Source organism: Arvicola amphibius, chromosome 3 (assembly GCF_903992535.2).
Source record: "Arvicola amphibius chromosome 3, mArvAmp1.2, whole genome shotgun sequence".
Classification (NCBI taxonomy): domain Eukaryota; kingdom Metazoa; phylum Chordata; class Mammalia; order Rodentia; family Cricetidae; genus Arvicola; species Arvicola amphibius.
This window is the reverse complement of record NC_052049.1, coordinates 188,457,357-188,482,125: the sequence shown is the minus strand read 5'-3', so window position 1 is coordinate 188,482,125 and position 24,769 is coordinate 188,457,357. Positions and strand designations below refer to the sequence as shown.

At 50.9% G+C, this 24,769-nt stretch overlaps 2 protein-coding genes across 4 annotated transcripts in view; one reads left to right on the top strand and one right to left on the bottom strand.

The window, feature by feature from the left end:
* The window catches only part of Zdhhc3 (zinc finger DHHC-type palmitoyltransferase 3), a 41,899-nt gene extending 20,857 nt beyond the window's left edge, over nt 1–21,042 (top strand). The window contains exons 2-6 of one of the 3 annotated variants that reach the window (XM_038323487.1): nt 2,817–2,941; nt 7,228–7,324; nt 7,903–7,984; nt 10,133–10,263; nt 19,567–21,042. In XM_038323487.1, the coding sequence (XP_038179415.1) occupies nt 7,253–7,324; nt 7,903–7,984; nt 10,133–10,263; nt 19,567–19,824 (543 nt within the window). In that variant the 5' untranslated portion in view covers nt 2,817–2,941; nt 7,228–7,252 and the 3' untranslated portion in view covers nt 19,825–21,042. Of the gene's footprint in view, nt 1–2,816; nt 2,942–7,227; nt 7,325–7,902; nt 7,985–10,132; nt 10,264–11,768; nt 13,304–19,566 lie in introns of those variants that run through there. The other 2 variants (XM_038323485.1, XM_038323486.1) reach the window with 2 other exon arrangements.
* A 2,551-nt stretch (nt 21,043–23,593) lies between these two features.
* The window catches only part of Tgm4 (transglutaminase 4), a 31,402-nt gene continuing 30,226 nt past the window's right edge, over nt 23,594–24,769 (bottom strand). Inside the window, exon 14 of the mRNA XM_038324351.1 lies at nt 23,594–24,181. Within this exon, the coding sequence (XP_038180279.1) occupies nt 24,040–24,181 (142 nt within the window). The 3' untranslated portion in view covers nt 23,594–24,039. The remainder of the gene's footprint in view (nt 24,182–24,769) is intronic.

The following is a 24,769-nucleotide window of genomic DNA, read 5'->3' as shown; positions in this document are numbered from 1 at the left end:
GACTGTTGATATAGTCATTGGCAGTAGAGTGTGATAGATAGCATCAAAGCAATAAAGAAAAAGAACACTTTTCCAAGTCTCTTAGTAGAACTACCTGAAAACTATGTTTTTGTCTTAACTGTTGCCTGGGCCTGGATCTGCAGTCTGCTGCCCCTGAACTACATTGTCTTAGGAGTTGTCTGACTCTGATTCACTCACTTGTGTTATAAAATGAGGGAGCACACAGTCTCTTTCTCACAGATTTATTGTCAGAATTAACTGGCAAAATGCTTTCAGTCACAAAGCATTTGGAACTGTGCCTGAACTGTGTAAGCCTCAATAAATGTCTGTTGTATCATTATTATCTGGCTTGGGTATATTGAATGCAGGCCTGATGCCAGGCTCTGAGCAATTTGCTAGGTTGAAAGACATTGTCTCTGTCCCCTTGGGAATTCACAGTCATGCTGGAGAGTCAGTGTGTAATCTCATGGTGTGTGTCCTGCTGTGGGTGATGCCATGCTTTCAGGCTGTCAGGAAGACGTCAGAAGGAGCTCCAGTGGTTTTGAAATGGATACAGAGGACTTCAAATACTGGCTGCCAAGCTTCCTAGAGGGCTTCAGGTGGTGCTCACATGTCGTGGGGGCAGAGAGAAGTCTGAGGTGTATGCAGTGCCCTTGCAAGCCCAGGCATAAACAGGGCAGCACAGTCAGGAGGAGCCCAGCACGAGAGTGGGGCCAAGGTTAGGTGTGGCCTGTGTTCCCAGGCCAGGAGTTCAGACTCTGATCCATGGTCACCAGGGAGCTATTGGAGGCTTTATGCCCAGAGTCATGTGGCCATTTACAATGTAGGATGTTTGCCCTGGAAATAATCAGAGGCAGTAAGGGCTAAGAAAGCCTGTGACGGTGATATGGAGGGGAACATGGGATTGACGGCAGTTTTAGGGTTCAGATTTAGATGGAGTGAGAACACCGGAAGGTGGCCGCTAGGTTTCTAGCCTCAATAACGTGGCATCCAGGATACCATTGAGCAAGAGGGTTAAGTGCTACGCGTGCCCAGACCAGGAAACCTCCAGCAGCTTCTCTGTGCTTCCTCTAGGCTGAGTCAGCCATGTTTTATCTAACTTTGTGATGAGCCCGATGCATATTTTGCAACTGTGGCTTTAAGCGTTTACAGCCTACTGTGTACAAAAGACTCTTAGTATATGCTTCACAGTTAGGTAATACTTCTTGGGTGACCAAGTGAGGTTTCCCCTTTCTTATCTATATGTCCTTTTTTAAAAACCACAAACAAGTTTTTATCTCTTTGAAAAAGAGAGGAAAACTCAGTGTATTTGGGTAGGCAGGCTGCAGGGATCTGCAAGCTTCAGGACATTCCCATGAGGTGGATAAAGATAAGAGAGGGAGAGTGTCTCAGACACTGAGTTCCCACCCATGCCCTGCACTAACAGGGACTACACTCAGCAACATCAACAGCCACAAAAACTCCTCTCTGTGAGGGAGTAACAGTTTCCAGTTCTGAGACTGAAGCCAACAAGTGTGGAATAACCAATTCTGGGGGGACAGGAGTGGGGAGGGGTCCTCACCAGGGGCCAGCAGCTGGTCCCTGGTTAGGACTAACTCAGGTGGCTGGACAGCTGGGGTCTTGCCCTGATGGAAACAAGTCTTCTGGGAGGTTTGTGCAATTGGAAGCACACCAGAGAGGCACACTTTCAGGAAGGCTCTAATTACCAGCTGGCTAATAAACAATAATGAGAATACTGCATGAGGCTCCCATTACCCCTTGCAAAGTGACTTCCTCTGGCAGCCCTGTGTGGGCTCTCTAGGGTTTATAGCAAATTCTAGGGGCTGGAACCTTCACCAGGTACTCCCCTGGGCTGCCTCACTGCCTGTGTATCTGTGCCCTACAGCTCCCATCATAGCCTCTGTTCGCAGTGCAGAACTATTGCTTAACCAGTGTCTGCAGTCCCTTTAGCCCGAGTCTGTCCCCTGTGAAATACCTTCTCGGCAAAAGCAGCGGCTGCCCTGGAACTCACTCTGTAGACCAGGTTGGCCTTGAACTCAAGAGATCCATCTCACTCTGCTTCCCGAGTGCTAGGTTCAAAGGTGTGCACCACCACCACCCAGCTTCCTCTGATCTCTTAACACAGTAACTTCTACAGCACACAAACCCTTGCACCTGTTGGGGAGGTCAGCAGGAGGGGGACACACGGGAGGAGTCCATAGTGATGAGTGTTGGGCCCAGGGCTTAGCTCCAGGTAGGTGCTTGGTGGCACTGGCTATTGAGATCCTGTTCAAGTTGGTATTCTGTCTGTCCTTCTGTCCAGATTGGTGCAGAGTCCAAACAGACTCTAGAACCAGAGTACCAAGTATTTGTGTATTACCGGCCTGGAGTAACATGTCAGATACCCAGGGGCCATGGCTTCTGTTACTGAATATAGAGTGCCCATCCTTCAGAATAGTCACACAGGTAAAACTAAATAAATAGATAAATAAATAAAGCAAAACGACCCAGTGAATGTCAAGCAGCACATTTTGGCATGGGAGAGGTGAGCTGTGGGGTAGGGCACTCATCAGTGGACCCTCCCAAGGTCAGAGCTCTTCCCAGAAATCAGAATGGTCAGTGCCAAACTACTACCGTGATATTCCCAGGGGGGAAAGAACAATCGATAAAAAACAGTGTTGGCTAATGAGAGTAAGAAGTTAATCATGGGACAGTGTGACCTAGGTGCAGTTTCTTGGGAAAGTTCTGTGTATTGAGGTGATTTGGAGCACAGAGCTCGTGTGTGCGCCTCAAGTACAGAGTGACAGCTGACCCTGATGCCTTCCCTCCTTTCTTAGGGGGCAGTGCCCAAAGGAAACGCCACTAAAGAGTTCATCGAGAGCCTTCAGCTGAAGCCTGGGCAGGTGGTGTACAAGTGCCCCAAGTGCTGCAGCATCAAGCCCGACCGGGCCCACCACTGCAGGTACCGTGGACCCTCCTTAGCACCAGGCCAGCACCGGGACTGCTGAGTGTCCCACCCCGTCAAGGAGTGACCGCTAGAGTGGAGAAGGCATTTGACAGAGCGAGGGACACCTGGTGCGGCCTCTGTTTCCGTGTCTGTAAGGCTGAGGGACTCCCAATTTTCTGGTAAACCCGTGAGGTACAGTGCTTGAGACAGACATCTCGCAGACTTTGCTTAAAGCAACACTTGCGGAGCTTGTGACAGGAGCAGCTCCTAAGCAGAAGTCTCTTTTCCCTCTGAGCTGTTACAGGCATCCCTTTATATCATCAAGGTTCTTTGAGTCTTCTTGATGAGAAGATATCTTGCTCAAAATTGCATTTTTCTCATTACAAGGGATCTATAAGCGGCCAATTACAGAGACCTCCAATGTCATTTGGCCCCTTTACAACATGCTGTATGTTTGCAGTGAGGAGGGCTTGGAGGAATGAGCTTTGCTAGCTGAGATACTGTGGGAGAGAGATTGTACCTGAGCAACAGACTTGGAGTGGCTTTCCTGTGCTGCCTTATGAAACGATCCGTTTCTGTCACCCAGATCGGTCGGCTCCCCAGCCCCTGTGTTCCAGGAACCTCGGTCTCTCCTACCACCTCTCTCTATCACCCATCTATTTCCGCCTTCATGGCCACCCCTGGAGAGCCGGTATTGTTGCACAGGCGATGCCCCTGATGGGGACGCTAGCCTCGTGTTGACTGACTGCTTTAAGGTCACAGAGCAAGCGGATACTTGAGACAGGTGTGGATCCTGCCTGTCTGGTTCTCGGTCCTTGTGGGGCCTTGAAAGTGATTCACACAATGGCAGCTGTGTGAGTGTTTGACTGAGAAGCTTTGCTTTTCTGGAGGACTTCTGTCTTGGATTGCCTCTGAAGTCTGTTGAGGTTTGCTTCTTGTACGTGAGATGGCATTTATTTCCCTTGGCCACCCTGGAGGCCTGACTCTGAAGCTGGAGAGGTTTTGTTTTAAGCCAGTGCAAAGTCTGTGTCTCTCTGGGGCACACTTTTCCCTCTGTAAACAGGGGTGACTGTTTCCTTCCTCATTTTAAGGATTTAATGTAAATAGCTATGGAGTGGCCAGCAGGAAGTGAAAGTTCCCCGTGAATGGAACCATGTGTGGAGTTAGAGATATGCACAGTTTCTAAAGACTGGGCCAGAAACAGCTTTCCTGCCACACAGTGGTTCTTTTCTCTTTCCTCCCTATGGCCCGGCACCTGGTGTTCTTTTTCTTCACTGCAGCTACCACGCCTCTTCACCTCCTCCCCAAAGTGACCCAAAGTGGGCATCCAAGTGCTAGTAAGCAGCTGGAGCAAAGCAGGAGCTCCTGGTTTAGGGTAACCTGGTGGGGGTGCTGAATTGCCTGTGTCTGCCTCAGAAAGTGTGCACTGCTGTTTCGAGATGGTGCATGGAGGCCCAGGCTCTCCCAGAACCCTGGGTAGGTGAGTAGGGTCCTGAAACACAAGATAGATTGGGGTTTTTTGATGGTCTTTTAGCCCAGAGGCTGCTAGCTGGTCACAGAGAGAGCTGTGTTTGTCTTGTCCTTGGGAAGAGGGCCACACATACACCTGTTTCTGCATTCTGCTCCTGGTGGAGTCAGAGCCCTGGTGGGGATTATAGCTACTCACAAACCTCCCGCCTAGAGCAATGGTTCTCAACCTTCCAGATTACAGTTCCTCATGTTGTGGTGACACCCAACCATAAAATTATTTTCATTGCTATTTTATAACTGTAATTTTGCTCATAATGAATCTTAATGTAAGTATCTGGTGTGCAGCCCCTGTGAAAGGGTCCTTCGATACCCCCTCCAAGGGATGACACCCCCTCCAAGGGATGGCACCCCCCTCCAAGGGTTGAAAACCACTGATCTAGAGTCTGCCTCCTAGCCTTTCCCTCCTGGAGAAGCCCTATAGCTCCAGGCGACTTTCATTCTGTTTGAGTCCTCCGGTTTGTAAGGACCAGGGAAGCAGGTGAAAAGCCTGTGTGGGTTAATACAGAGCTAAGGCCTTGGGCTTATGTGATAGGTTCCCAGGGGAGGCTCCCTTTGATACGCATACACTAAGGTTGAACCCTCATCAGCTTCCTAGAACCCTGAACAGACTCCTGCTGCTTATTCTTCCAGTCCTTAGTCGCCGAACATATATCTTCATGTGACGTGGTGTTCACCTGAGGAACAGGGTGATAACCCAGATTTATTGGAAGGCCTGTTTCTTCACCCACACACAAAATGGAGATGGGTGTTCTGTTCTTCCCTTGCCTGCACTGTCTCTTCAGAGCTGTTTTGGTCTAGAGTGTAGGATGCTGTTTGTTTGCCTACAATTTTGTCAGTCAGTGAGGTGAGTAATGAAAACCTATAAATGAAACCAGGACTCTCAAGGTCTCTCACCCTGCTCCACTGTGGTTTCGCCCATTTTCTAGGTCTGCTTATCTTGTCTGAGCTCTAAGCCTTCATGCTCAGCCCCAGCCAGGCTAAGCCTTGGGCTCAACCCTAGCTTGTGGTGGGCGAGAAGTAGCTCTAAGCCCATGCAGGGCAGGCGTACCTATGACAGTGTGGTGAGGGTGCTGCAAGGAGTAGTTCGGGTGACATGGTTATGTCTGATGCTGGTCAGCACCCAGGATAGGTCAGAGAACTTATGCTGGCTGCTTAAAGGGTACACAGTGAAGATGGGTCCTTATACCTCCCGGAGACAGAACACAACCCACGAGTAGACATGTTAATGCATGTAAACCAAAGAGCTTGTGAATGTCTTCTCAGAGCTGGGTGCTCTGAAAAGTGGCAATGAAGTGGTAGAAAGAAGGGACGAGAATCATTGGTTTTTAAAGCAGTGGTGTAAAAGCTAGGAGTGAGGGAAATCTAGAGGCCACGGCACCAGGAAATACCTCCATAGAGTGCATTTGATATTTTCAGTGACTGTTGCTTCTCCCTCAGCCTCCATAGCTTGGGCCCCAGAGCCCTGCCTTCCCTGTGTGAAGCCTTCTAGCCCAAGAAGAGAAGTGCTGCTTTGGCACCTGATGCCCTTGAGAGCAGGAAACACTGGACCCGCCCGCTTACGCAACCCTCAAGTGCTACAGTCACTTCCTGTCCCTCAAGCATGTGTTTGTCTGACCTGGTTGCCCAGTGCCCCTTAGCCCCTTGTGAAACCTCGCCTCCTGCTCGTTCACACCTGGTCTCTCTACAGTGGAGTCCTCACTGACTCGAGCATGTACTTGAAAGTCTCCCTAGAAATAAGTAGGGTGGGAGTCGACCTGCTCAGGAGCCTAGGCAAGGAGAGATGTCTCCCAGGTGAAAGGAGCATTAAGGACCCTGGAGCTCTCTTTATGGGGAAGACATACCTGTAAATGAGAAGTAGGATGTAGTGGGTGACTCCATCCATGGGGAGCAGAGGCCTGGGACACAGCCACTCTGCACTACGAGTCTGCTTTAAAACGGAGCATGAGAAGGCCAGGTATGGTGACACACAGCTTTAATCCCAGCACTCGAGAGGCAAAGGCATGTGGGTCTCTGTGTTTGAGGCCAACCTGCTCCTCGAGCAGGTTCCAGGAGTACACAGAGAAACCTTGTTCTGGGGGGAAGAAGTGTTCGCCGATGTGTCATGTACATAATTCCCATGTGTAACAGAAGAGGCAGAGCAGACAGACCAGTGGTACAGTTGTCTTCTGCATCCATGTAGGGCCTCCTTTTCCTCCCTTGCCTTCCTGCTCCAGGCTAGCGTTTCTGAATGTTGCCTGTGCCATGAGAGGCCCTTGGAGGTGGAGAAGAGCAAGAGCGGTATGAAGCCTCTCGTGGAAGGCAAACTGATAGGAACCCACTAGTGAGGCTACCACATCTGCCAAGCTGCTACAGTTCCTACAGCCTGAAAAAGTGCATTCCATCTCTGCTAGTGCTTGGTAGAGCTTCTAGAACTCACCCCCTTCCCAATAGCCTCCCTATAGTAACATTATTCAAACTCATTGTACTTGGCCTCCTCAGGAAACCCAGCTAAGTTCTGTGAGGCTGCAGACAACCTCTTACCTGGGTCAGTTCTTGCCTGTTAATGTGTGCAGACGCCTTGGAAGAATGTCCTAACTTCTGACCCCTTGTGAAGAATGACTTGACCCTGGGGGTCCTCATTCTGCCTTCCAGACGTGAATTTCTCGTGGGGCCCAGAGGTGGGAGCTGGAGTCTGTATTCCCCAGTGCCTGCTGGTTTGTCACTGTGCAGTGCTTGTTTCAGACCGTGTATGGTGATAATTCCTGCTGAGAGTCTGAATATGGTCATTTCAGTGTCTGTAAGCGGTGCATTCGCAAGATGGACCACCACTGTCCTTGGGTCAACAACTGTGTCGGCGAGAACAACCAGAAGTACTTTGTCCTGTTTACAGTAAGTCGGCTTCTGAATTCTGCCCTGCCTCCATAAGGCAATGGGACTCTTATTCTTTGGAAAATGTCAGCACTCTGTGCGGTCTTTGCTGCTGTTGAGAACACTGCCTGCCCACGTGGCTGCATCTCCCTGGCTCCCCAAGTGCTCTTCGCTTGTGCGTGTAGAAAGCAAGTTTGGTTTGCATGCCTGGGGGCAAGAGTTCTGTTCTGGGTATCGCTCAGGCATTAGTCCCTAAAGAAGGCAGTGTTGCTGGTGACCTCGAGCTCAGAGCCCAGGTAGGTGCAGACAGTTGGCGCTCTGACCCTTTCCGTTCGAAGCAGCAGCAGGTCGTATGTGCCCCACACAGCCCGAGTCCAGTCTGTGTTTAGGCTGTGCGTCTGTTCTGGTTCCACAGATTCCTAACGAATGGCTGATGCCTTCCCACTCCAAACAGGAAAGTAGGGGGTCTGTGGGCTGGAGGAATCACAGATACTCTCGGGGCCTTAGCCTAGCAGAATGTTCCCGTAGCACATGTTCAAGGAGACTGCACAGTTAGGCCGTTCTCCCAACAGTGGCTCAGCCCTGCTTTCCTGTTTCAGATGTACATAGCTCTCATTTCCTTGCACGCCCTCATCATGGTGGGATTCCACTTCCTGCATTGCTTTGAAGAAGACTGGACAAGTAAGTATTGCCGGGGTTTTTCCTCCTGCTGTAGAGAAGGTAGAGAACCTGAGTGGTGTGGGGGCCTCTAACCCTGTGCAGTACCAGGCACAGCCGTTTTTTATTAGATCTTCCGAAAGCCTACAGACTGATCAGGTTGTAAGACAGGCAGCAGACTGGGCATGTCTCAGAGATGCTCACAGGCCATAAGGGGGCGGGGAGAGACAGCTTTGAGTCTGGGTCTGCAGGGCACCTGTTTCACTCTTGTCACTGCTAGGGTTGACACCCAGGGCCGCAGCAGGCAAGCGCTCCTCCTAGGCGACACCCCAGCTCTAAACAGGGCACTGTAACCAAGGACATTTTACCCCAGTCTCCCAGAGATCAGTTTTTAACTTTGTGCCTAGGGCATAGAGGATTTGTGTTTGTTTTTCTTTGTGTGTGTGTTGTTGTTGTTGTTGTTGTTGTTGTTTTCAGATTGCTTGTCTCGATACTTAGATTAAGATTGTAGACAGTGTCTCCGTTTCACACGTATCCCATCTAAATGTGCAGATGCTGAGGAAGGGAGCTTAGCCAGAGACTGCAGGAGAAACGGGGGTGGGAGAGCAGAAAGTAACAAGCAGCTACATGCTGGGCTAGAGCTTTCACACTCAGAATCTGCAAGGCAGATGTCCCAAGCAGGAACTGCTCTCCAGCTCTGCCCTTGGTGAGTGCCCTCCTCTTTCCACGTCTCCACTCTTTGGCCCTCTCTGTGCCCACGGCAGTTTTGGGGGGGGGGCAGGAACAGCAAGATACCATCTGCAGAACCAAGTGAACCCAACCCATCCCTGCTCACTCGGTGAGCATTCTGCAAGTGCTTGTATTCTGCCAGCCTGGCAATCCAGGCCAATTCAGGTACGGCCTTGGCAACTTGATAGAGGGTGTCCAGTGAGGTCATTTTATCATCACAAACCTCCCTCCTGTGTCAGGCTAATTGTGGGCAATTATTGTATAACCCAGACTGTCATAGAGGCGACTTTGTAGTGGTGCTGACAGGACAGTTAGAGCCCGCTAGAAGCCAGGCAACATGCAGGGAGTATTTTGAGCATTGCTTTGTTTAGACCCTACGAGCCCCAGGATAGGAGAGGAGTGCTCCTCCTTTATATATGAGCTGGGGTCAGAGTATGAAATAGTCCTGAGACCTCTCACCTGAAAAGAGGGCCTACAGTTCAAACCTTGTCTGCTGCTTCCAGTGCACAAGGTCCTCCCAGCCAGATTCCTAATGGAGTGGACTCCAGACACCTATTCCTAGGGCAGTAAGACTGGGAAAATTGCCCGTGGTTAGTAGTTAATGTCATCCTTGCTTGGCTCTAGTTAAGCTGTTGAGCCCACAATAGATTTTGTATAAGAGGGCTCAAGGAACTGTGTCCTAGGATGGGTACTCTGAGTTGGGGAGTTCTACACTCCTGGGGCCTGGATCCTGCCATTCCAAATCCTAATTGGAATTTTCAGAGTCTAGGGCAAGAAGGGAAGGGAATGGTGAACCTTCCTGGCTTTGCCCCGTAACAGTGCAGCTGAGAAGGGAGTGACCGCTTTTTTATGTGTGTGCACACTGGCTCACACGCGCACTCACACACTCACACACACACACCCCACAGCTGACGTAAGCTATACAGATGTTCTATTTTCACTTCTTATCCATTTACCTGTACCAGGGGAACGTATATCTCAGGATGCCTGAGCTTCATGCTCAGATACCTGTGGTTGGGCAGCATTCAAAACTGATTTTATGGCAGTGAGAGAACAGTCACTGGCTGCCTGGAGTCCGACGTAGGTGTGGTGGGAGAGGTAGATGTCAGGTAAGGAAGAAAGGGTGCGATTCCACTTCCACATGAAAGGGGTAGGAAAAGCAGGCTAGTGCAGAGTGTTAGGGCCACCGTAGAGCTCATGGCCAGGTTTGTCCCCTACCCATGACTGTCAGACTTGAGAGTCTTCCCAGAACCCCTCAGCACTCAGGGCCAGGCAGGTAGTAACCCACAGCCAGCTCCTCCATCTGGTGGGCTGCCAAGCCTCTTGGGGACTCCTTGAAGGAGTAAGAGGTCAAAAAGTAGGACCCGGAGGCAGGGTGGGAGCTTGGTGGGGTGGAGCAGGGAGCCGCATAGCCATCCTATCCCTGTGCCGCTTCCCTTGCAGAGTGCAGCTCCTTCTCGCCTCCCACCACGGTCATCCTGCTCATCCTGCTGTGCTTTGAGGCACTGCTCTTCCTCATTTTCACTTCAGTGATGTTCGGGACCCAAGTGCACTCCATCTGCACAGATGAGACGGTAAGCAGGGGGCTTTGGGGACCTGGCCAGCTGCCGGGCCTGAGGACTCAGGGTGCAGGGTCACATGGGAACGGTCCTGTCTGCAGCCCTAGCCAGAATGTTGCCTTCTTTACCACATATTGTGCCCCATAGGGCATTCTTCCAGGGTCTGCACTTCCCAGCAAGGCTCGAGGCATCAGCTTCTAGAGCTGGTGTCATGATTGGATCCAGGGGACGGATCTGCTGTGAGCCTTCTTGTCCTCTCGCCCACCCGCTGCATGTCCTGCAGTCAGGTCCTGGCCGTGCAGAGGACAGGAGCTCTGAGGTGGCTGCCATGTAGCGTTTCTTGACTTTTGTGTTTTGGGTTCTGGAGGATGAGGTGGGCAGCACCTTAGTTGAGTGTGCAGAAGAATCGTGGGGACTTGCGTTCAGTCTTGCTTGCTCCTGGTTTCATGAGCGCTGCACCCCACCTCCCCAGATAGAAACTTTGAGCTTGGTCTGGGGGCCCCGTGCTCTTCTGCAGCTGGTACTAGATGAAGAGCAGCTTCTTCACGGCTTCAGGTGCCCAGAGCATGTTCTGGGGGCAGAGGCACACTGACAGCCTGGTCCTAGCTGTTCTTCATCAAGACTGTCCCTAAAGAGAATGTGTTGAAAAGAAACAAAAGGCCTGCGGCTCATGGGGAGAGCATCACCCTCTTTAACTGGTGTCTTCCTCTTGGCAGACAGCAGACAGACAACAGCCCCTGCTCTCTGCCATTCCGGCATCTCAGCGGCTCTGTTTGAAGGAGGAAAAGAAAACTCTCTTCCTCGCCCCTAGTTTTTGTTTTATCTTGTATTTTTTCCCTGAGACTTGGCAGGGAACGTGGCACAGGCTGTGAGAACTGCCTTGGCCTCCACGCTCCTCGCTGAGGGAGCGCTGGGAAGACCTCCTTCCTCCTCACTGTGACCCCTTTCCCTCTAACCTGCGCTAATTCCTCCTTCCTCTTGGGGTGATTGTTTTCCTCACCACCTGCCTTTCGCTGTTCCTCCCGTCTCCCCGGACTGTGCCAGAGCGGTCCCTTTAGCTGCTGCTCGTCTTTCTTTTCTTCTTCTTCTTTTTTTTTTTTTTTCTGCAAAGAGGCCATTGTAGCTTTAGCTCTCCTGTTCATCTTTCCCGCACCAACAGCCACTGTTGGTTGTCAGAATTTCGGGCTCCTGCACCAGAGCCTTTGCATACACAGGTGCCTTGGAGCCCTTTCTGACGCAGCAAGGACTCAGGTCTGGCATGTGAACCCTTTGACTAGCCGGTGTCGGTCTTGTTGGCGGCAGTGGCCCAGGTGCCTGCTGAGAGCTCATTGCCCCTTCCTCCTTGGGAGCTTGTAAATGTGTGATGCTTCTTACAAGAGACAGAAGAAAGCTGTATTATGTAGGTAGCTTCACGGCTTTGACAAAGAAGTGTTCACTCTGGTCATCGGAGCATGTGGACGTCTCTCCTACAGCCACAGCAGTGGGGGCCTGACTGAAAGTGTGATTGTTCTTGTTTTCAGGGAATAGAACAATTGAAAAAGGAAGAGAGAAGATGGGCTAAAAAAACAAAGTGGATGAACATGAAAGCTGTTTTTGGCCACCCTTTCTCTCTAGGCTGGGCCAGCCCCTTTGCCACACCAGACCAAGGGAAGGCAGACCCGTACCAGTACGTGGTCTGAAGGACCCTGACCGGCATTGCCACTCGGGCCACGTCACGGCGCCGTCCCATCTGCTCTTGTGAATGTTTAGGCCAAAAACAAAACAAAGTGACTCCTCTTAGAACTTTTTATGTCTCCAGAAAAATGGCTGAGCATTGCAGAGAAAAAAAAGTCCCCATGTTTTATTTTTAAAAAAAAAAAAAAAAATCATCTTTTCAATTTTTTGACGAATGAAGCTGCTCTTTTCCTTTTGAAATCACTTCTCTGGCCTCTGTCTCCTCTCTGCTGTCTGTCAGCACGACTAACGTCAAGGGTGCTGCCCAGGCCCTGCCCCTTCTACTAATTGACCCCCTGACGCTGTGCGTGGATGACCTGGTCCAGTAGGAAAGCCAAGAAGGCCCTGCCCACCTCCTGCCCACCAGGCAGCACTGGCTCCGCGGGACTCAGAACCTCACTGAAGGCCTCAGAGTGGCGAGATTGGGGCTGGAGCCTTCAGAAGGGCCTTTCTGAAGCAGCTTCCTGCACCCAAGTGAACACAGTTCGCCTCAGTTTCAAAATTAATTGCCAGCCTTGTACTTGATGGGCACGGATGTGCAAAAAGATTTGGATGAGGTGGGAGAGGTAAGGGGGTCTCTGTATTCTGAATTAACAGTTGTGTCCCTCTGACTTTTTGGAAGACTATGAAGGAGAGCTGTTTTCCAGTTCAAAAATGCCTTATACAATCACAGGAGGGAAAACAGTTTCAGGCAAGCTACACTTGCCTGTGTTACAACTACTTCCTGCCCCAGTTCCCGCCCTTTCCCGGCAAGTTGTCAATCAAGCTATGTTCATTCTAAGGGAAACAGACAGGCCAGCTATCAGGATCATCTCATTTTTAAATCTGCCATGAGCATATATTTTCTGGAGTTTAAAGTACACAGACCTGTATCTTACTTGTGTTTCTCTTGGGAGATGGTTTGTAGATGTTAGGCAACGTTCTTAGAGTTGCCAGGTAGCCTCCCCCACACCTGCTCCTCAGCCCACCACACAGACTAGCTTTCCCATCCGGAGGCAGTTCCCTGCGCAGCCTCTCAGGACAGAGCTGGTCCTGAGCTGGGGAAGGACCAGGGGATGCAGGAGGTGCTGGGAGAAAACCCCTCTTGGACACTACATCCCACTGAGACCACGAGCACCGTGAGGTGCTCCACACCAGTGGTTTTTAAGCGCTCACCACAGATCCCTTTGTAGCTTTGGCTTGGGTGGGGGTGGGATAAGGTTTTTCACTCTAGTCCTGGGTAGGAGGAAAGTCGACATAGCCCTGTGATTTTTTTCAGAAGTCAGCGGGACATGCTGCTTCTTCCCAACTCTGCCAGTGCTTCCACATGGAAACAATGCAATAAACCTTTTCCAAACCCCTGTTTCTGCTCCACTGTCTCCCCAGGGTCTGTGCAGAAGGGTAGGTGGCGTCGGGCTGCAAGGTGAGGGAGTTAAAGTTTTGTTCGTAAAGGGTATGCTGACCTTTCTGAGGTCAGTGCTGTGTGTGTTGGGTGCTCTGTGACTCCAGGACGTCAAGCTCTCCAGAGTCTGGGTCAGAGCCTGCCCAGCAGAGAGCAAAACTGAGCAAACAGAAATGCCTAGCGTCCCTGCCCACAGCTCCAGCGTGCTGCTGTGAGGTTCTTGCTGGCGGCCTCAAGTGATGACAGATGAGACCACCCTGGACATTTTTTGTAGGTGGCTCATTGCTTTCCCCATGCAGTTCCTAGGGAATGCAGTAGGTGGCGCTACAGGAGTTTGGATCCTGAAACTAACTGAGGGCCTGGCCACCTTCCCGACCTCATTTGCTTTGACTTGCATCTGCTGTGCTGCTTAGGTGGAGATCCTGGGGGTCGGGGTGTGTGTGTGTGTGTGTGTGTGTGTGTGTAATTTTGCACATAATTGTATATATTTACATATATAGGCTTTTTTAGATCAAGTTCATAGCATTTGTTCTCCAGGTACCTTCTAAATTTTATAGTTTTCTGAATATATATGAAAGAGGTGTGGCCTATTCCAGGTTCAGTAGGTTAGAATGCTCTAGCCTTGGTCAAATACTCAGGATGGACCCACTGGGCAGCAGGCAGCAGCACTACAGCTGTGGTTTCTGTTGTCATTGTCTGTCTGTCTGTCTGTCTGTCTGTCTGTCTGTCTCTCTCCCTCTCCCTCTCTCCCTCTCTCTCCCTCTCTCTCTCTCTCTCTGTCTCTCTCTCTCTCTCTCTCTCTCACACACACACACACACACACACACACACACACACGCTTTCCCTCTCAAGACTGGAACTCTGGAAATCTCCTTCAAGGACATTTTTTGTAGGTGGCTCATTGCTTTCCCCATGCAGTTCCTAGGGAATGCAGTAGGTGGCGCTACAGGAATTTGGATCCTGAAACTAAAGTTCACCCTCTAAACAAGGTTGCTCCCAGCTCACATCCCAGGTCTCATTTGAGTTTGCCTCTGAATTAGTACAAGTCCCAGTGCTCACACTAAAGCAAAGGGGACTCAAGGTAGAACTAGCCCAGGGTGGCCTGTGTGTATCCTAGTTCACTTTCTCTGAGCAAGCGTACAGTGACCACAGCATGTGTGTCAGCTTCTTCAGATGCGCTAAGAGTATCTTTCTCAGTGGTCCCCACTGGTAAGGGAGCCTGCATATCCTGTATTTCAGAATGGGAACTCTGGAGAGCAGGAGTGAGGAAGACATGGCCAGCTGGGCTGGGTGATACCATGTTCTTGCCCATCTCTGATGTCATATCTGTGTGTTTACATGGGCTTGGTGACATGTATACAGGGCACAAGAGCAGAAATGTGTGCTGGGCCTCTCCTTGATGCCATCATCTCTGTGACACTTGGACCTTACGAGAGCTAACGGATAGCCAGCCTTTGCTCATTCTGCTCAGCCCTTCATATCCTGACGAGAAACCTTCCAAATGAGACAAACTACCAAACGTTTATTAAGGAATGCCCATGCAAGACTGGCATCACGGAGTGTCCCACTCCAGGAGGATGGGCAGGAATTCTCAAAACCAGACTAATAAGTTTTCAGTTCCTGTTTTTCTAAACAGCGTATCAGCTTCAAAGGTTGAACTACCCAAGAGCACAGTGATTCAGCGTTGCAGGGATGGGGCTTCAGGTTAGCTCTGCTGCTGGTGGTGATGGGTGCTGTTGCTGCCCGCTACTTGGGATGTGATCTCCGCGACCAGCAGGTGCTCACACCGATCAACCACTGAGCGATGACTTCCTAAGAAGTCGTGTGTGTGGCCTCTCCTAGAAATGAATGCCAAGGAATCCTGGAATGTATAAAACAGCTTCTGGTGATCCTTAAACACTCCATGCAAGCCTGTCTTGACCAAGGCACCTTTACTGAAGAGCCAGCAGGATAAAACCAAGGAACCAGCCTTCCCGTGAGGAGCATCTAGTGAGTTCTCCAGACCCACAGTGTTTGAGTAGCCCCGCCATGGGCAGGTTTCCTTTTTCCACTGTGGCTTCATCACTCAAGGGGCTGATTGTTGACTATATGAAGCTAAGCATGGTTAATCCCAACAGGTTCAGAAGTAGTGGCAAGAGGGTCAATTCAAGGTCATTCTTGGGTATATGCAGAGCTCAAGGTTAGTCTGCGGTACATGAGACCCTAGATCTCAAGAAATAAAGAATTCATAAAGAGCCAGGTATAGTGGTATGCATCCGTAGTCCCAACACTCAGGAGGTTAGGACGGGAATGTGGCTCAAGTCAAGTTCAAGACCAGCCTAGGGGGCACAGTGGAACCCTATTCCAGAGAAAAGGAAAGAAGCCACTGAGCAGCACGCTCCCCAAAAACCAGGACCTTCACCTCCTTTCTCCCTCAGAAGAAAGTTTCCGCTTACAGAAGAGAGGCCTGAATCCCTCTCTGTCCTTCACTTTTAATACACGTGAAGCAGAGTCCCCAGATCCTTTACTCTCCTCTTCCATGGACAAGGAAAACCAGGAAGAATAGTGAGTCCTGCAGGGGTGGCAGCCCAGAAACCCTCCGGGGAAAGTGGAATGAGGGACGCCTGGAGGTCTTCAGCTGAGGTGACCGGACCACACCAAAGGACGGGCATGGACAGTCTCCCTGAGCCTTAGTTTCTCTCTCATGGTCTCTGCAAGCACTGGATAAAAATACAGAAGGTGGAGTGGTCTGGGGCTTGGTTTTGGGCTGTGTATCAGCTTCTCTGGAACCGGGCTTGTCCAATCTGAGTCATCCATGTTCAACTTGTCTTGTTGAGGGGTAGGTTTGAGACAAGATGTCTCTGTTAGCCTCAGACCTACAGAGATCCACTGCCTCTGCCTCCTGAGTGCCAGGATGCACCACCATGCCCAGAAAAACCCATTCTTAAATACATGACCTCCTGAATGGTGTTTGAAAGGCTTTTGGTTGTGAATGTTTGTGCTGTGGGTCACAACAGGAAGATGTGTGCTGCTGTGGGCTACAGTCCAGGATGTGAGCTAGTATCCGGCCAGCTCTAGAGAGCCTGCTGTGGGGGTGCTGGCCAGCTCTAGAGAGCCCGCTGTGGGGGTGCCGGCCAGCTCTAGAGAGCCTGCTGTGGGGGTGCCGGCCAGCTCTAGAGAGCCTGCTGTGGGGGTGCTGGCCAGCTCTAGAGAGCCTGCTGTGGGGGTGCCGGCCAGCTCTAGAGAGACTGCTGTGGGGATGCTGGCTGACTCATCTGATACTGGAGCCATGTTCCAGGAGTCTCGCCAGCCTTGGAGGTCTCTGCCTCCCTTGGTCATCTTTGGCCTCCTGTTTTCATGCTGGGGTGTTGTTGAGTTCACGGGTCACACTCCCATACGTGCAGGTGAAGCCCAGTGCCTTCTGAGTAAATCAGTCACTCTGTTCTCTTGAGCCTGAGACGTGGGTACACACCCGTGAGCCTTCTGGACTCCCTGTCTCCTGAAAAGATAGCCTCGGGCCTGCTTTATGCGTCCGTTTATTTAGGCCATTTCCTCTTTAGACTCAACCGACACTCCTGGTGTCTGTTCTCTTAGCTGCTAAGGAGTGTCAGCTCACAGGCCAGTTATCCCGACACACTGTTGGACAGTGGCAACCCTGCTTGTCCACATGGGCAAAGTGAGGCCTTGTCAGAGAATGGGAAAACACCTGGTGGATAGAAAAAACCTTGTCCTATTTCTGCATAGCCTTCCAGCCAAGCTTGGACTGCTGGCTCAGCCTGACAGACCTCTGCTGAGAATCAGTCCTGACACCTTCCTTACCAGGTGGGTGCCATCACATTGTAGTGGCCCACCAGGCGGGGGATGCAGGGTCCCTGAGAATGAACTGTCGCCGCTGTCTGTGGGAAGGTGTGGCCATAGGCTGCCAAGTGAAGCCTGTGCCTGGGTGCACAATTTGCAGGGGTGCTAAAAATCCCTGGCTTGACCTGATTCTATAAAACTAATGTTTGCTCCATGGTGAAAACATGAAATGTGGACAGATCCACAGAAACAGACACCATTTGCTAGGGAAACAGTTCCAGGGGGGGGTTTCCTGTGCAAACTGCTCCCCTGTGATTACCACACAGGTCACTGGGTGGCCGAGGGGTCGCTAAAGCTGCCAGTCCACACGGTTCCGATTTCTAAAATTAGCCTGCACTGTTGTATACTCCAGTCCTTAACTTTTCATTATTAATTCAGTGTTCCAGGTTAGAGAACAAAATCTGCCATGAATTTTTTGACATTTGTTTAAACTTTTCATTGTGAAATAATTTCACTTATAAAAAATCAGCAAAATTATATATCTTCTCTATGACATTCAGTGCCAAAGATAAACATCTTATAACCATAACATCAACAAGAGGTTCCTTTTTCTTTTAAGAAAATAATTTTAAAAGGAAAGAAACAGCTGGGCAGTGGTGGCACACGCCTTTGGTCCCAGCACTCTGGAGGCAGAGGCAGGTGGATATCTGAGTTCAAGGCCAACCTGGTCGACAAGAGCTAGTGCCAGGACGGGCTCCAAAAGCTACAGAGAAACCCTGCCTCCTTAAAAAAATAAATAAATAAATGCAAGCATAAAGAGTAAAAAAGAGAAAGTAAAATCTTGAAGTCTGCATGGTGGCACATACGTACCTATAGTCAGGAGGCTACCGTGGGAAGATCACTTGAGCCTAGGAGTTTGAGATCAGCCTACACACAATAGCAGGTGAAACCCATTTTCTCTTTAAAGACAAAACTATTGAGACATACTGCCCTTTGCTTCAGGGGCTCTCTTGAGGTTCCTCTCCTTGCCCCCTTTGCCTTCGTGGGCCCCACATTCTATTGTTTGTCTCTTCACCCCATTTCCATCAGTTCCTCAGTCTTAAATTTGTCATGATCTACATTTTCTAAGTTGAGGATAAATTCATATAATGTAATATGAATCATTTTAAGTGTGTAGCGGTCCTGTGACTTATCGAATTCGGAATAAACCACTTCTGTCCAGTTGGCCCAGTGCAGACTGGATCAGGTGCTCTGCAGAAGCCTTTATGTCTTTGGGTTGGGCTGTGGTTTGGGGCAGGAATGGCACTGGGGTGTCATATCGGTGGCTCTCTGTAACTGGGGACACTTGCCACTGATCCGCTTCAGTCTTGGCACTTCTGACTTTGATCATTGTGTAAATCCATCTCTGTAATATTCACTGCTGTAAAACGGCCATTAGCTCCTTTGGTGATTGATGTCTCATATGAAGAGAGAACATGAGCTCAGATTCCTTTTGTCTGTTTGTTTATCCCAGGCTGTCCTCTGCCTCCCAAGTGCTAGGGTTAAGAGCATGTGGCACCACACCTGCTGAGATCAGATTCTGGAACTAATCTGAGGTGGCGTGGGAAGAGAGCCAGAGCGTTGGTATAGGATACGGTCAGATGCCCACATAACAAAGACGGTATCCAGTATGCCAGTTATGGGAGAAGATTGCATGGAAGAGAAGACGTAAAACTAGGAACATAGAGGTCTTCATTGGAGGAAGAGGGTCTTGAGTCATATGAATGAGCACGCCCATGTCTGTTGGGCAAACCCAGTGAACTCCCTTGGTTTCCAGCAGAGGCTACCCTGGGGACCCAGAGCCTCTATAGGGGTGTTATGGGTCTGGAGACTTGTTCTGGCTGTATCTGTAACAATTCTGGGCTTTTTCCTACCCGTCGCCCTCTTTCTGTGGCCTGGTGGCCAAGTTACAGCCAGCATCCTCAGCAGGTGAGTGGCGAGCCCGGGAGAAGCCATGGGGAACCCACTGCATGAGCAGGCCTGACAAACCCTCACAACCTACAGTGGCCTTTGCACCTTCCGGTGCCTGCTGCATGTGGCATCTGCTGCTTCCCCTCGCATGTTTGTGTTTTGTGCCGTGTCCTCACCCCTCAGCCTTCCCGGTGCCAAGCTTGCTGGTCCTAACTTAGTGGCTTTGTCAGACAGACAGGAGCCAGGGTATCCTTGGTCACTGGGTGTCCAGCAGCTGACCTCTGCCATTGGAGGAAGGGGTCAGGGAGTCAGTGGGTGACAGGCAGTTCCAAAGCCATGCCTTCTTACCAGGCTCCACAGCTTCTGCTCTGCCCTGCAGCCCTGTGGGGCTTCCAGGGTGGCCTGGGCCACAGCAAGCTGTGCCATATCGGACACCCATGCTCTGCTCTGCCAAGACAAGGCACGCCACACTGACCTCTCGCCCCATTCCCCTCCAGGGTATTGAACGCCTCCAACGCAAGACGCAGCCCAGGGAGCACTCGGGCAGCTGGAAGTCGGTCCAGGAGGCTTTTGGTGGGGACTTCTCCCTGAACTGGTTCAACCCTCTCACCAGACCTTGTCAGCCCGTGATACCCATTGACAAGGGCTTGGTCCGGCAAGTGTCATCTCTGTCAGACATGGACAATATGGAGACCACTGAGAGCCAATTGGAGGAGACAAAAGACAGGGACTCTGTGGAGGTGCTGGATGAATAGAGGCTGCAGAGAATAATACACCAACGGTAGCTGCTGGCCCGATGCGCACTCCCCAGCTCCCAGGGCTTGCAGAGGCATTCTCCCCACCCTTTCTCCAGTGAGGACTCAGTGGGGTATGGGTAGAGAAGAGTGGGGACTTTCTCTGAGTTCCTCTTAGCAGTGTGTGCCAAAAGGGATGGTTAGGGACCATTCTCCAGGCCTGGGAAGGCCGCCTAGTCTCTGCCCAGCAAGGGAAATGATGACCAGAATGTCCGGGGGGGGGGGGGGGGAGGGTAAGCCACTTCTTTTTAAGGGCTGTCTTGGGGAAGGATACTGACATCAGGGATGATCAACCTGAAAGGCTAGAAAGACTAGCCATTCCTGGGAAGGGGATTCCTTGTCTGACTGGCTGTGGGAATCAGGACAAAGAGGGGCTACTAAGCCTGCCCTTGGGGCTTGAGCTTGGGCTTGGTTGAAAGAGCACCCCCCCACACACACACCTGTGCAGAACCTACACAGAAGGAAATGAGCCTGAGTTATGACAGTCACCCAAAATTAGTTCCCATCCTATAGATACTGGACTCTTCTCTGACACAGCAATGGAGCCTGCCTTTCTGTGGCCACAAGATTGCATTCATGTTTTGAGCTCCTGGAAAAAGTCTAGTAAGACATGGGGACAAGTACACCCAGAAATGGTTACCTCTGCATTTTAGAACTGTTCCCAGGATGGTGCCTCTCAGACAGCTGTGTGGCTGGACATGAGGCACATGCCTTTATTCCAGCATTTGGGGCAGGCAGGCAGCCCAGCCTGGGCTACAGAGCTCCAGACTACATAGTGAAAGTCCATGTTAAAAACAACAGAAAACTGCATGGTGGCTCGGACATGCAGACTGCTGGGTGCTGGGTCTGGGCAGCCCCTCACTCCCCAGTCTATTGCCGTGGTTGTGGAAGCAGCAGCTTTTGCCGTCTAAACAGATAGTTTCAAGAAGCACACCAGCTCCCCGACTCAGACCTTGAACCATTTCCCAGTGTTGCCTGCACCAACCCTGGCAGAGGATTCTGTATTACATCCCTTCTTCCATGTCTGGGTGAAAAGCCATGAGTCCTGGACCAGAGGAACCTGTGGCCTTTATGCATGAGTCAGGTTTGGGGTTTTTTTGTTGTTGTTGTTGTTTTGTTTTGTTTGCTTTTTGTTTGTTTGGTTTTTTTTTTAAGCTTTATTTTATGTGCATTGGTGTGTGAAGGTGTCAGATCCCCTGGAACTGGATTTTTCAGACAGTTGTGAGCTGCCATGTGGGTGCTGGGAATTGAACCCAGGTCCTCTGGAAGAGCAGTCAATTCTCTTAACCGCTGAGCCATCTCTCCAGCCCTCCCCCCCCCCCTTTTTTTGAGACAGCATTTCTCTGTAGCTTTGGAGCCTGTCCTGAAACTAGCTCTTGTAGCCCAGGCTGGCCTTGAAATCACAGAGATCCTCCTGCCTCTGCCTCCCGAGTGCTGGGATTAAAGGCAAGCGCCACCACTGCCCAACTGAGTCGGTATTATTTGAGGACACTGAGAAAGGAAGGCTGTGGGGGCCGAGGGCCAAGCAGTGGTCTTACTCCTGGGCAGTCCCTGGAGGGTGGAGTTCCATCAGGTCCTACAGCTCGCCCCACAGAGTGGCAGCGGGGATCCAGCATTAACAACTGTGCCCTGCCCCACCCCGCTGCAGGTGCATTTCTTCCGAGCAGATATGTTTTAGTGTTTATTTGTGCTAACATCCTAGCCCAAGTTGGCCTTACTGCTGATACTGTTAGAGAGAGCGGTCCTCTGGCTGCAGGAGCCCTAACCCCTGCATGACCTGCACACCAAGAAGAAAGGGCTAGTAACGGGTCCCCAGGAGCAGCCGTTCAAAGAAGGAAGGAGCGGTGTCCGTGTTGAGTCCAGGACCTCAAGAACGTCCCTGCACACTGGGGCTGAAGCCCATCTTCCCTGGATCCAGCCCCACAGCCATCCATATCCAGAGTACTCCCCTAGAAGAGTTGAGGTGGGCAAGCATCTGCTCCCACGGGTTTAGAGCACCTCCTCCTTCCTCAGCAAACCCATTTTCATGTCAGGGCCTCAGCTGCATCTCTCCCAAGGAGCGATGGACAGCCAGGATCATGTAAGCAGCAGTCTGCTCAGTGTTGACTCTTGTGCCTATCCACCAGGACAGACACAGTGGCCTTCTCTCCATGGTGATTCCTGAGAGTCTGCTCAGTACCGCAGCTGATAAGAAGAGGCCCAGTGTTTCTGGGAGGGAGGCGGGTTGCACACCTACCTCTCATCTGAATGAAAGCTCTCTGATCTACCTCTGTAGTTAGAGGTGCCTACTTTTAGCAACCCTTCCTCTCAGGTCCAACAATTGTCATACAGACATTAACAGTGGCTTCATGGGGTTACTAACTGGTCACCCCACAAGCACATGCCAGACACCTGCTGCATCCCAGGGAGGTGGACAGATAGGCAAAAGGAATCAGGACTGAGGTTTTCTAGTTCTGAACAAATGAAGGTGAGATGCTGACAGTCTTCTGGCTAGTTTTCTGTCAGCTTGGCACAGGCTAAAGTCAATTGAGGAAATGCCTCCGTAAGATTGGCCTGTAAGTGTCAGGCGGTGGTGATACGCATTTTTTTTCTAATCCCAGCACTTGGGAGGAAGAGGCAGGGTGATCTCAGTGAGACCGAAACCAGTTTGGTCTACAAAGCGAGTTCCAGGACAGCTAGGACTTTTTAGAGAAATCCTCTTTAAAAAAAAAAAAAAAAAAATGACCTGTGAGCAAGTATTGGTGACTGATGTAGGAGGGCCTGGCCCGTTGTGGGTGGTGCCACCGGGTGATATTTTGTTTGTGCTCTAACGAATAAAGCTCGCCTGGAGATCAGAGGCCAGGCTGTGGTGGCTCACGACTTTACTCCCAGCACTAGGGCGGAGGAAACAGGAAGTGATATGGCTGCCTAGAGAGAGATGCTCAGTCCCTTTCAGGCTGAGGACCTGGCTGGGTATGAAGTGGCTGTCTCTGGCTTGCTCCTTTGTCTCTCTGATCTTTCAACATTTACCCCTATATCTGACCCTGGGCTTTTATTATTAAGACCAACGAGAACTCACTACACCACTCCTGGGTGGTAGTCCTGACAGTATGAGAAAACAGATGGGCAAACCTTGAGGAGCGAGCCAGTAAGCAGCACTGCTCTGACCTCTGCATCAGCTCCCGCCTCCAGGCTCCTGCCCTGCTGCCCTCAGATACTGAACCATACCTGAAGTTAGATGGCATCAGCTCTCTCCTCCCCAGGCTGCATTTGGTCACAGTGTTTTATCATGCGAAGTGTCCTTGGAATACACAAATACCCCTCATTTGGTCTACTCCGCCTCTCTGGAGTATATGTCCACTTAGAAAGTGTAGCCCTTGACAGAGGCTGGCCATCATGAAGACAGTCCAGACCAGGGAGGTCAACATGAAGTTCAGAGGCAATGGCTCCCCCCAGGTTTGTTAAGCAGCATGCTGGCATAAAAGGAAAATGCACTCAGGAGGACATAGCCATCTTAAAGTCACCAGTTTAATTCAAAGCACAGTGATCATCGAGAAGATCCCTGGAGGGCAGAGCAGAACACAGACTCCAGGGAGCAGAGCAGATGTTACCAGTGGCCATAGACTCTTCCTCGGAGGGGATGCAGGCTGTGGGGTCTCCTCCCCGTCCCACCCAGAAGCAGGAGGGCCTCACGCCAGCGTGGGCCCGCTTCTGAGAGGACAGAGCCTTGGGATGAGCATGTAGTGCCAGGATCAGCTCCAGGATGCTTTCCTACAGGGGTGCCAGCTCACCTCTAGGCACTCCTGGACCTGACAGAATCCATTGCCCAAATGGAAGATGCCTCCAACACTTGCAGCCCCACTGAACAGCAGCTCTGGGTTCTGTCTGTGGGTCTAAACCCAGACGACAGTTGCTGCCTTCCGAGGCCGTGACTCCTAGATGTGTGTTTGAGATGTCTGTGATATGTACTCAGCTGCAGAGAGGTGCCCTGGTCCCATGGAGCTACTGCCTGAGGTTACACTGGCCCTTGAGCTCTGTCTTTTGCTGGGCTGCCTCTTGAATCTGCCCTCCTCTGAGTAATTAAATCCAATCATCCCTGACCTGAAAGCTACGTACAATTTAGGAAATGCTAACACACTTAGCTGAGGCTCAGAGCCAATCAGGGCTCTTGCCTCTATCTCCATGGTCTCAGCTGGGCTACTTGGTGATGAGAATGATCTTCTCGGCATGAACCTCCTTCACTTGTCTGGAAGTAAACTTGACAATGAATTTCTTGGGTCCACTTTTCACCGGGGTGCATTTCATTTGGAAAGTGATGGACTGTCCGGGTGGCACCGTCCTAGAAAATTCAAATGACACAGAATCAGCAGAGATGCCACAGAAGAAAAGTGCATTGCATGAAAAACCAGGCATCTGGTTCCGGGGCAGCACTTGGAAAATCACTGTGCTCCGGAGCCCAGTAAAGCAGGCTTCCACCAGGAGTACAGCCATTTGTCTCAGCTGCCAGACAGACGGCTGGCTGGAATGGCTGCTCTCCAGTTAGGACCGTCGCAAACCCTCCTGGGTGTCCTCAGGAACACAGTTCCTGGTGGATCTACCCTAGGTGTTATCTAACCCTAGGGACACAGGATGGCATTACCTGAGAGTGTGCTGGACTCAGAGCCCCACCCCCCACACACACACCGCTGTACTGATCTGTTCTTTAACAACGTTCCCGGGTGATCTGTGTGTCTGCGAAGGGTTAAGAAACCCTCGTCTCAGAATAACAACGTTCCTGGGTGATCTGTGTATCTGTGAAGGGTTAGGAAGCCCTCGCCTCAGAATAACAGGAGTCCACTGGGATTTACCTAGGAGATCTAGACACTTGGTGAGAAACAGACCCGAGGAATCTTTGAGTAGTTAAAATCCTGTACTGGGTATGTCGGCA